General features: G+C 34.5%; 1 protein-coding gene across 2 annotated transcripts; it reads right to left on the bottom strand.

Moving 5' to 3' along the window:
* Positions 1 to 221: 221 nt before the first annotated feature.
* Positions 222 to 4,178, bottom strand: LOC149265525 (uncharacterized). 2 transcript variants are annotated; one of them, XM_089393172.1, is made up of 3 exons: positions 3,747 to 4,178; positions 1,265 to 2,354; positions 222 to 588 (listed from the first exon to the last, which is right to left on the bottom strand). In XM_089393172.1, exons 1-3 carry the CDS (start codon positions 3,966 to 3,968, stop codon positions 575 to 577), a joined length of 1,326 nt encoding a protein of 441 aa, XP_089249298.1. In that variant the 5' UTR covers positions 3,969 to 4,178; the 3' UTR covers positions 222 to 574. The 2 variants fall into 2 exon arrangements, with proteins under 2 accessions (XP_089249298.1, XP_089249297.1); XM_089393171.1 differs by lacking the exon at positions 222 to 588 and having other exon boundaries at positions 1,010 to 2,354.
* Between the last annotated feature and the right edge of the window lie 8,676 nt (positions 4,179 to 12,854).

Below are 12,854 nucleotides of genomic sequence, written 5' to 3'. Positions count from 1 at the left end.
TTCCTACCTGCAATTATCTATTTCATACAAATACCAAGGTTGAAATTATTATTTATCATGCATATTATCCAATCTGTAGACTACTAGAATGCTCAGGATGCTTAAATGGAATCACTTTGATGGTTCTAGAGATGCAATTATCTAATTCAAACAAATGCCAAGGTTGAAATCAGCACAACCAATTAGTGATCTTATTAATAATTGATTGGAGAGCGTGGGGTAATGACATTGAATTAAATTCAAGAACTAATCTATCGTTCAATTCTAATAGATTTTGTCCAGTGGCACATGTACTGTTTTGTGTTTAATAACACTGACCAAGTTTGCTTTCTTGCCACCAAATATATGATGCTAAACTTGCCTACAATCTGAAATCGAAATTTGAATTTGAAAATGAACACAACCATATTTTTATATCCAAAATACCATTCCAACCGAGATTGTGAATATGTCCATGAGATAGAAAGAGGAGTGAATATTTTTATCATAATTTGTATCCAATTCGCAGACTACTCGATTCTCCAATACTTCAAGAACTGATACGAAGCGGGAATCTTTGCTTAACTGCATAAACCTATACTGCAACTCCTGCAAAATACATAAACATCAAAGCATCTTGAAAAACCATTTCCAATACATACAATGCGCATATACATATAAATTTATGCACTAATTCGCATGAACTCTGACAGCATAACCATGGCTCCAAATCTGAGTTAAATCGAGAAAGGTTTAATATGATGACGGTTAGATAACCAAGGAAGCCAAACTGCAAAAATGAAACGATTTACTATGATATGGTATTGCAAGGTGACAGATCTTCGAACTGCAATAAGAGGAGTTGGAATCACTAAATATGATAGCAAATTTGTTAACCGTATCAAACATAGAAAACCAGGTTGTTAATTCAGGGTGAGTGGGATCTTTCTGCCACATAGAATTCACATAACTGAATTGAAATTTGCTACTAGCACTTTGGTTTGTAATTACATTTCTTTCTTTGATACATAAATAACATATATAAATACACTAGTCTTAAACGTAAAAAAATCCATTTAAATATTTACAAAAATACTAGCATAAATCCCTATATCTATGTCCTAGATTGAAGTGCTCATCATACGAGGTGAGCTACTCACTTTCTGCACAAAAAACAATGAACTGCTAGTCTAATAGGCGTAAGAAAGAGGAATGAGGTGTTGCAAATCATAAGAATATAGTTCATATGTTAAAAAAACTCTAAAAACTTGTTGGATAGCCTCACCTATATTTGTTTCCCTGCCTGCAATCTCATGAGATCCATTATAATTCACAAAATCTGTAATTGTGCTGCCAAATCCATAACCTATTGGTAGATATCCTCTTGATTTGGGTGCACTTGATTTCAGTTTCAAATCTCTATTGCCAAGACTGTCATTTGTCTCACTGCCTTCTCTTGCATATCTCCAAATAGATGAGCTATATGGTGCAACCCAAGTGCTTTGCTTTGTATCACCAAATCCAACTGAACCATAACTACTCTCTGCAATTCCGAATCCATAGCTCCCACTGCAGTGAACAGAGCAGTTGTCAATTGCTTGTCTAGTAGCAGTGGGAGATGAACCCCAAGTTCGAGCTCCACCAAAGCAATACATGTTTGAACCCCCTTGAGCTCCATAACACGTGAAAGTCTCTGTGTTGCCACAACCAATACCTCCATTGCTCCACATGTTTCTACCAACAGTAGGGCTACTAAATTTCCCATTCCCAGCATAGCTAAAGAGGCCTCCATAGAGAGAAATATTTCCAAGCCCATTGCAAACACAGCCTCCAACCATACCAGGCCAATATTCTGCACAAATGCCAAAGCCACCACCTCTAGTCTCTCCTGGAGAATGACCACTTATAATATCCATTCTAGCCCTAGAATTGCCTGCAGGGTTGGAACTGCATACTTGACGAAACCCAGAGCTCGAATTGCCTCCTCTACCTGCAGCCATAGTCAGCCCAGCTGCAGGGCTTCGAGGAAGGCTGATTGAGAGCTCCTTGGGGATTGCTTTCTTAACCTCCACAACCTTGCCTTTCAGCTCATGAAAAGTGTTTTGCATAACATTATCCACTGCATCTTCTGAGTCATAAGTGATGAAACCAAACCCACGAGGTCTCTGTGTATTTGGGTCATAAATCACCACCACATCAACAATTGTTCCAAACTGCTCAAAATATTCTCTGAATTCTTTCTCTGTAACAGTTGATGCCAGGCCACCAACAAATACCTTCTTTGTTTTTGTCTGCAAAGCTGGCCCAGAGTCACCACTGCTGGTGCGAGTAAGACTTTGTTGGTCATCTTTAGGGACAGCCTTTTTTGCTTCCACCTATATATGGGATACAAGCAAAAGAGGTTGCATTATAAATGATCTGAGAAACCTATGGATGCACTGTGCTGGTATCAAATATTTATTACTTGACAATATCAAACTAACAAAATGCTGTTAAACAGTGAAACAAGTATCAGTATGTGTGAGGGTCACATTCACAAGCCCATAAATTAAGATAGATCTTAAATAAAATTATTTTCATTTGATGCAGTATCTGTTCAGCAACTCTATCAGGAATAAATGATAGTATCTTTATCTTTTCATAAAATTATCTGTAAGGATTTTAATTCACCCTACTTACTCAGGCATATTGGCTGGTGCAGAGTGACATTAAGGCAGGAATAATTTTTTTTTCTCTAGCACACGCACATTGAACATTTTCTTGCCGTGAAATACAATATCGTGTGTTTGCTCACATTTATGATGAAGTAGACCTGAGTAAATACTATGAAAACATTCTCAATGAAAAAAAGTTTGAAAATTTGCTATATGAAGGAAGGAGACCTAAGTAAATACTATGAAAACAATCGTGCTTCATAATTCAAAGATGATAAGGATTTTCCTTTCACAAAATGCTTCCTATTATCACTGCCAATGTGCAGCAAAAGTGCCCTCCCCATAATAAAAGTATAAGAATGGAATATAAAAGGCTTACAACACTCTTTATTCAAGGATGACAAGGATATTTTTTTTAACAAGATGCTTCCTATTATCACTGTGCAGCTAACTTGCTCTCCCCATTATGAGAGTATACAATGAAATATAGCAATGAAATATAGCTGGCTTACAATACTCAGAAAGATCTTGTCCAACTACACGAAATGGTGCATTATCACAGATGAAGCAGATTGCAACTGTATGAAATTGCCTTTATAGGTAAAAGAACAGGGAATTTATAATAATAATAATAATAATCTAATTTTAAAGTCACAGTCAATTTAGACACACCGAATTGGTGTCTGAAACACCCTGCTTTATCTACTAAGACAACATTGACTACACCCATATATAATGCTTTACCAACTAAGATACCATTGACTACATCTATATATAATGGCAATTTCTGCTACTTACATTTACATTTTTTCCAACGGATTACTCTATTTACTCAAACGTGGACAGACATTGTAATACATTTAATGATATCATTGCAGAGTACAAGCTGTTCAATTCAGTTCCCAAATTGCATGTGAATTTTATGTGGGGTGTTTGATTATGAGTCAAAAACACAACAGAATCATGAAAGAAAAACCTAATGGCACTCTATGGTATAAATGACTAACCTAACATGTCTGCAAGTATCTGTCGAAGAATAAAACAGTACAGTCATGTTCCATATGTATTGCAAGGATTATCAGCTTTAGTTTCTAAATCCAATACACAACGTACCGTTCTGCCATCGATGGTATGTTTCAGTTGAACGACTCTCTCTGCAACTGCAGAGTCAGAGAAAATAACAAAACCAAACCCCCGAGATCGCCCAGTGCTTCTGTCCTTCATGACCATGGCGTCCACCACATCTCCAAAGGCCTTGAAATGATCCTTCAGCCCCTGCTCTGTAGTCTCCCATGAAATCCCACCAATGAAGACTTTCCCCTGTTCCAACCCCATTCCTAGCTTGCAACATGCAACCCAATTAACAGAAATTGATAAAAGGAAAACCAAAATGAATGGATTATGGACCTCTGGAGCAAACTCAGTCCCACACCTTACGAGATTCAAACATTAAAAATGTGCAGGACAGAGAAGGCCTGAGATGATGTCAGGCCTCCAGGAGATGATCCAGACTTGCTCCAAATGCATGGGAGGGGTGAAGCAATGACGCACACATAATGGTGCAACCATACGAGCGGTTACAGTAACAGTAACATCGAAATATGTGGACGTTTGTTAACAGGATTTGATTCTCCATTGTTCCTAGGACTCTACGAAGGCTGACTCAATCTTTCTTTGCATCGTACTGACTACCTTCTTATTTTGTCCAGGTTGTTTTGGAAATAATAATTCAATTTGTTTTTAGTTCGTGGACAAAGCCTTTTATGGTTATGGGTTGTTTTTTTCGCTTTCTATTGCTTTTTCTTTCAAATAAACATTTTCCTATTATTAAAATTTTATGTTTTAAAGTTTATTATTAGGAAAAATATTAAATAATGTTGTTATATTATTTGTATATGTGAATGTGTGGAAGGTTCTTTTTAAATTTATAATTTTTTTTAGATGTATTTGTTAACAGAAAGTTATATATTTTTCAGTATCATTTGAGTTGGTGTTTGTGTTAATATAGGTAAATGTCCAGAAGATTTTCATTTTTTTTAATATTTTTATTTCATTCTTTTATTATTTTATATTATTTGATATATTTAAAATATGTTATGAATTTTAATTTTGCAATAATGTTTGATATTATTATTATATAAATTAAAAATAAATTTAGAAGGTAATTTAAAAAAAATTTAGATATAATAATTTTGTGTAAAAAAATATCATCTAATATATATATATATAATTTGGAAAAAATAGTTATATTTATATTATAAAGTGTTGCAATTATATATATTTAATTGTTAAGAAAATTTATTGGGAAGAATTCTAGTACTAAAGTTTGACATTTTATTTTTACATGGTTCTTTTCATATTAGTGGATTATACTATAAGTTTATATTATAATGAAAATACTTAGTAATAAATAAACTTTAAAAAACATGAAACACTATTGGATAATCCCTAGCTACACATGTGCTTCATTTTACTTTAGTTCGGTGTTTGCTGACTTTTAATCCACAATCTTCATCTCCACGTCTTCGGGATATTGTTGTAATTTCTCATCCTCTTTGGTGATTAAAGATTCAATGGACCAAATGAAAGTACACTTAAGATAACTATATGTGGATTTGATTCCTTCAACAAAATTATAGAACACAAAGTGAGATTCTTCATCTTCACAAACTTGTTGGAAGCTTTGTTCTCATTACAACCATGAATTGCAATTCAAGGTGTTCTTATTAAAACCCTAACTTCAACGATTTTCTTCATTTTAACTAGATTGTTTCAAGATGTTGATGACCACTTATTTATCTAACATAGATTGCAACTTTTTTCATGTAATACCTCTTTAGTGCAAAACACAACATCAATTCAAGCATCAAAACCAACTTTAATATGCCAACAATCTCAATGATAGGGAATGTTAGTGAAATCACATGGTTTTGCACCACCAACCTAAATTAATGTACGTCATAGCCTTTAACACCGCAACTTGCAAAAAGATTAGTACCAAACAAAGTTCGATATCATAACTTTGTAGGAAAAGCAATATCAACTTGGTGCACCAACCACTAAGGCTTTAAAACATCTAATCAATATCATATCATGCAACACGTAGACAACACACTTAGTCTTATATTATCTAGGTGCAACCTCAACATAATACAGGATGAGACACACATTATATATATCACATGCCATCCAACATAAAGTTATTAATATGTGAACATGTTTAGCATATAATCAACAAGAAATGCTTGTAAAACCTTTTATACCATTTCTTCCTATCCACTCATTCTTAAAAAGAAATCCAATCTTCATATTTCTCAACATATTTTCATTCACATTATTATACTATATAAAAAGCTTTTACTTCTATGACATCAACAAAGAAGGCATAGAGATTGAGCAAAAAAATGCAAGTGTACTTTTGTTGTATAGGTTTAGTCATAAGCCTTATTCATATCACTATCACATAGATCTTAAGGCATAGAGATTGAGCAAAAAAATGCAAGTGTACTTTTGTTATATAGACATAGATCTTAAGCCATAGAGATTGAGCATAAAAATGCAAGTGTATTTTTTTGATATAGACTTAGTCATAAGCCTTATTCATATCACTAGCACATAGATCTTATAGGTTCTCTTTATGATAATTGAGGCATTTTATCTCGTTATGGTTCTAACAAACTTTGTTTTCACATTGTCTTGTATTTTATGCTTAGCATAAGTTAGATGTGTATCTTTTACTCATTATACTCTAGCCTTTTAACACAACTTTATTTGATGTCTAATGTAATATATAGTATAGATAACATAATTTCTATTTCTTATGTGTCCATATATTTAAGTGAGATTCAAATTGGTGATACTAAAAGTATGATGTTTGAAAAAAAAACCTTGCTCTCCACAATCTTGCTAATGGTTTCAAAGCAAAAGGTCACTTAAATAGTGTGTTTTTTTAGTGGCATTAGTGCATGGGAAAGTATTTCAAAAACAAAAGTTTACTAAAGGATCTTGCTCTTTGTACTTCATGTTTTTGTGAATGGGATAGTGTGTAAAATCAACTCAACAATACTTGTAAGTTGTCAGAGAATTTGCACACCAATGAGTTTACAACATAAGATTCATGCAACAACACAATCATGAGCTTATTGCAATTTCAAATGAGGCCATGTTACCAAAAGTTCAAGGTTCCCCTTACATCACTTTTATTTAGTCCAAAACTGAGCTCAAATGATGACACATGCCCATTTAGATATTCAAATTAATGTTTATTCTCTTACATCAAGTTTATGATGGATAAATTCCAAGTAACACAACAAAATTATATGTATAGAAAGTTCATTTAGATCTTGTAACAAACCATTTCTCCTTTACCTTCAAACTTTCCAAAAAACTTAAGCCACTCAAAGTGAGAATAAACTAGCTACTCAATAACAAATTTCTTGATGATTAGTTGCTTCCTGGTTTGAAGAAAATACTTCTTGGTTAATAGTTTCAAGACTTATAAGGATAAAATAACTTTCATAACTTAAAAATTTGTGCTTGTGTGAGTGAATCACACAATTAATAATGCAAGGATTAATGTCACACCATTAATACATGGACAAGATTTCTTGAAATTGTCACAAGTCTTCTATGCACTGTGTTGAAGAATAATACATTTATAAGTTGTTTCTAGTGTAAACTTGAAGCCAACCCTTAGTGTAGGAAAAAAGTATTATCACACCGTTAATACACATACAAGATTTGTTGAAATTTTCACAAGTCTTCTATACACTATGCCGAAGAATACTACATTTAGTTGTTTCTAGTGTAAACTTGAAGCCAACCCTTAGTGTAGGAAAAAAAAAGGTATTGGTGTTTTAGTCCAAAGCCTTTAACTTTGTAACTGTTCCCACTATGTACGAAAATCCCACTTTTATCAATCTAACAAATCCAAAGGAAGAGTAATAGTTATGATCTCACTTATAATTATAATTGTGGGTAAAACCATAACCCTTTACATTTCATATTGCACAATGATAATCAAAGGAATTTAATTGCATATGACATAGCTAAAGGCTTGGCTACTACATCATATACACCATATCCATGATCATACATTATTGGTTCGACAAATCAAGGAAAACAATTTTACATCACATAACAATGCATGTTTTACTATTTCATCAAACCTTTGAAGAATGAAAGTTGATGTGATGAAGTGTCCCTTGCCACATTTGTGATACTTTTCTTCATAAAAAAATTAGGTGGGAATGCAATGGTGTCTATGAAGTACAATTTCAAAGTGCACTTATTAACATTGGAAATAAACACTAAAAAACACCAAAAGTTATTATGAAGATGCAATTCTCTCTTATTTTTGTAATCTAGAAAACTTATTAGTTTGAACAAAACATTCATTTTTCGATTATTTTTACCTACAAGATTAATACGAAATAGTGGCACAAATGTGTTGGGTATGTGTTATATTCCTTGCATGACTATCTCCATGTGCCACACGTTGTGTCAGTTGTAGGGAGGCACGTTAGCTGGTTGCAGGGCCCCTCTTGTGTAAGCGTTTTGGGGGCAATGCCCTAAAAAAAAGGGGCAAATTTTTGCATGCATTTTTGGCAATTTTCAACACACGATTTTCAATTCCAGTGGTTTGTGGTGCATGGTGGTTCATCCCATGGTTTTATAATTCCGGTTAAGGAACTATAGTTGTATTCTAATATAAGATAAATGGATTGGTGGTTTATGGATGACATAAGATACATGCATTGAATTGTAATATTGTAAAGAATAATATATTGAAAATCATTTTGGTTTTCCTAGTTCGTGTTTCCATCATAAAATCTATGTGTTAATGTGTGTGTCTGTGTGCCATTCAATTTTTATTTTTTTTAGATTCTATTTGTGGCAATTAATTGTACACTACCAAAACCTACACAATGCAATTAATCTTCATCACTCAACCTGCATAGTAGAAGTGGGTTGTTACACTTATGTAGAATTACAATGATATGTGCAAAGATGTGGCAAATATTTGACAAACTAGTGTTGAATTATTAGGCTTGACACGCAAATTGACATAGTTCTTGGTGTAGCCCTTCCTAGTGGATCCCCATTAATGCAAAACAATCCTAGATAATGATGAAGTTCAAAGATAGTTTTAAAAATTATTAGATAAGGGACATTTCAAATCTTTTGGCAATGGTAGTAATTCTTTAATTATATGAAAGATGGGGTGTTGTCCATGTGCATCAACAATCACGCACTTAACAAGATTATTGTTAAGAACCATTAACCAATCTTGGACATATATGACCTCCTAAACAACTTTAAAGGTTTAAATTTATTCTGTAAGTTTAAACCTATGCAAGTGAAGCAAAGCTTATAGATTCTCAGGAAAATAAAAAAGAACAATAATGATACACAATATAAAGATATTTACCCTACAAATCCTCAATTAGGAAAGGTAGCCTAACTTAGAGCCATGCCTCTACCCTTGACAGTGATATCCCCCAACTTGATGTTTCAGGTAGTTTATTATGCATAAGCATGCTTCTTCTTTTTTAATGTTTTAAGACTAAAAAACATTTGAAGAATTTTATTATCAGTAATTTATTACTAATAATGATGGATTGAAAATTTGTAATTATGATGTTTAGTTTTATGAATAAAGAAATTTGGAAAAATTAATTTTTGAGAATTAATGGTTGAAAGAGATGAGGATGAAAAATTATTAGTGAAATTAATTACCCATCAATATTAAGTCCTATGCATCTAATATGGATGATTAGATTTATTAAGAAATTATGGAATTGGCCAATTAATTGTTTCCCTAAAAGACAAGAGGCTATCTTTAGGAGTGGGAAATAAAAGCTCATTAATGAGCAGACAAGTACCTGTCGCATGTTGGTGAGGCGGAGGTAATTACTAATTGCAAAAATATTGGTACATGGGTAATTCATAAAACAATATTTTTTTTTGCTTTCTTTTGTCTCATTATGAGAAATAAAGGAAATTGAAGAGAAGAAGTGTGAATAAGGCAAGAAGGAATTTTGCAAACTTGTTATGCTCGGGGGGATACTAGTTGAATTGTAGTATCAAGGCTGGGAGGAGCTAAGTACTTAATTATTAATACTCTGTAGAAATTAGGTTGTAGATTTGAAACTGCTCATGAAGTTTTAATCAAAATCACAAGACATAGATCTACACTACTTTGCAAACATTATTTCAAATTTAGAACAAAAATTTCAACCATGCAAGAAGGAATACCACAAATGCAACAAGTATTTTTATCTAGAGAAAGAAATATTCTAAAAACCCTAATTCCTCTTGGATTAATAAAATGAAATAGAGATGTATTACAATTTCTTTTCTCAACTGAGCTCACCCTGCAAGTGCACAACCTATCTCTCTGCTCACTGAAGGCCTCTGACCCAAACTTAGTCAAATTTTTCCTCAGCTTGAGCTCCTATTTCCTTGTGATGTTCCTTGAGGAATTAGCCCCTATTATTTAGGAAATTCCCTCAATTGAATTGCACAATTCCTTTAGGCTAATCATCTGATTGCATGCAACACTTGTACACTCAAGACTAGTCTACAACTGATGTTACACTACCTTGGAATCTCCACCTCAATTGGGTAACTCAAATTCTCTACATGCACTAGCTATTTTGGGATGATTGATCAGTTAACTAGATGATCACTGAGTTTGAATGAAGTCCCACTACTTAACTGACCTTCCACTAGTTCCTCCAAAAGTTGGAACTAGTTTAATTGAAAACAACCTAAGATAACTGACCTTGATTGCTACAAATTAACAATCACACATGCAAAACTAAACTCTAACTCCTCCAACTCGAATTTACTGAGTAAACTGGGTGACACAAGCCATGTCACATAAGTTAACATCATCCAAGTTGTCTATTGATGTGGAAATTCGAATTTTCTCAATTTAATCAAGGCAAAATCAAATTGAGAATTTCTTGCTGCATTTTTTAACACTCCCTCTCAGCAAGAAAGGGATTATCAATGACCCTTATCCTGCACCTATGGAACTCAAACTTTCGTCTTAATAAGGCCTTTGTCAAAATATCAACATCTTGTTCCTCTGTCGGAATGTATTGCAACAACATTATACGCCTTTGCACACAGTCCCATAAATGGTGATACTAGATATCTATATGCTTGGATCGGTCATGAAAAATAGGATTTTCAGAGAGCTTGATGGAATTATGATTATCATAGTAGATCATAGTTGGATCCATCATCTGACCAAATAGTCCCACAAGAATATTTCTCATCCAGATCGCCTCACATGTTGCTTGAATGGAAACCATGTACTTTGCTTCTGTTGAGCTAAGTGCCACAAATATTTTCTTTTACTGTACCAAGAAACAACTGTGAACCCAACACTGAAAATTTCTCTTGATGTACTCTTATGTTTTGATGGAATCCTCGCCCAATATTCATCTTTGAAGCCACACAACTTCACTTCCTCTGTCTGTCTGTACCATAGTCCAAACTGGGTAGTGCTTCTCAGGTACTGTAGAACATGCTTAATTGCCCCCCAAAATAATTTGGTTGGCCTAACCATAGCTTGGGTCAACTGGTTGACTGCATAGAACATATATGGTCATGTTTTCACAAGATACATTAGTGAACCCACCAACAACCGGTAAACCTTAACATCCACTTCCTCACATGAAGTGGCATCCTCTTTCGTCTAGTTGGTGGCTAGAGGTGTCTCCATGGGTTTGCAACTATCAATGCAGAACCTCTGAAGTATCTCATTGGCATACTTTCCTTGAGAGACAAACAATTCCCCATCACCTTGCCATACTTCCAATCTGAGGAACTAGTGCATGAGACCCATGTCCTTCATTTCAAACTCTCTCGCAAGGTCCTCCTTGAAAGATCTTATTAGTTGCTTATCACCAGTTAATATCAAGTCATCAACGTATAAGACAATAATAAATAATTTACCTCATACCATGATATGATAGAGGTTTGCATCCGCTTCACTTTTGGCGAAGCCCAAACCAGTGAGATAGCTATTGATCCTAGTGTACCAAGCATGGGGTTCTTTTTTGAGACTATACAACACTTGCTTGAGTTTGCACACATGAGACTCTCTATCAAAAGTCTCAAAGCCTTTTGGTTGCTCAATATACACCTCTTCCTCAATAACTCCATTGAGGAATATTGTTTTCACATCCATTTGCTGGATCTTCCACTCCATCTATGCAACTAGAGTAATAAATGATCTAATGGATGAGTACCTTGCTACAAGAGAAAATGTATCCTCATAGGAAATCACCTAAATTTGAGAGTACCCCTTAGCCATAAATATGGCCTTGTAATTTTTCATGCTTCCATATGCTGCATTCTTTACCTTGAAGAACCATTTTGAACCCACAACTGATTTATCTGTTGGTCTTGGGACCACTTCCCAAACACTCTTATTTACAATGGATTTGTATTCCTCCACCATTGCATCAACCCACATAGGTTTCTCTACTGCTTCCTCGAACGAGGATGGCTCAGTCTCTACAAGATCAATCATTAGAGCCATGTATCTAGTGTACCGATTTGGTCATCTTCTCTACCTATGTTGATTTGAAGGAGCAGCCACATTCTCCGTCACATCTTGCATAAATCTCTCAGTTTCCTTGGTCCTTTTCCTGATTTCTCTGGATGGTTCTACTTGAGTGGCTGTCTCCACTCTTTGCTCCTCAACTTGTGTCTACTCCAAAAATTCTTGAGGTTACTCCTTTGGATATAAAATCTCCTCTTCTAGTGGGATATGTAGCTCCCTCTCAAGAGCGCAACACATTGTTTTTCCTTCATCAAATTTTAAATCCCTTCACACAACTGTCATTCTGAGAGATGGAAAGTACAAACAGTAGTTATGGGGAGTTTCTGTGTAACCCACAAATACCCCCAATTCTTCTATCAACTCTATCTTCTTCCTTGATTCTTTGGAGACATGGCAGTAAACAGAGGCTCCAAAAATCTTGAAGTGCGACACATCCAACTTTCTCCCCAAGAAAGCCTCCTCCAGTGTAATCATGCCAAGAATCTGATGAGGACTCTGGTTCTACAAATAGACTGTTGTGTTGCATGACTCGACCCACAAATGTAGAGGTAGGCCTTGATCATGCAACATCGCCCTCGCTACTCCCACAATGCTATGGTTCTTCCTCTCAACCACCCCATTCTGTTATGGGTTGTGGG

The sequence above is a fragment of the Pinus tabuliformis genome, chromosome 6 (genome assembly GCF_031772625.1).
Source record: "Pinus tabuliformis cultivar Carrire ecotype Pingquan chromosome 6, CPIR1, whole genome shotgun sequence".
In the NCBI taxonomy this organism is placed as follows: domain Eukaryota; kingdom Viridiplantae; phylum Streptophyta; class Pinopsida; order Pinales; family Pinaceae; genus Pinus; species Pinus tabuliformis.
This window is presented reverse-complemented; position numbering and strand designations above follow the sequence as displayed.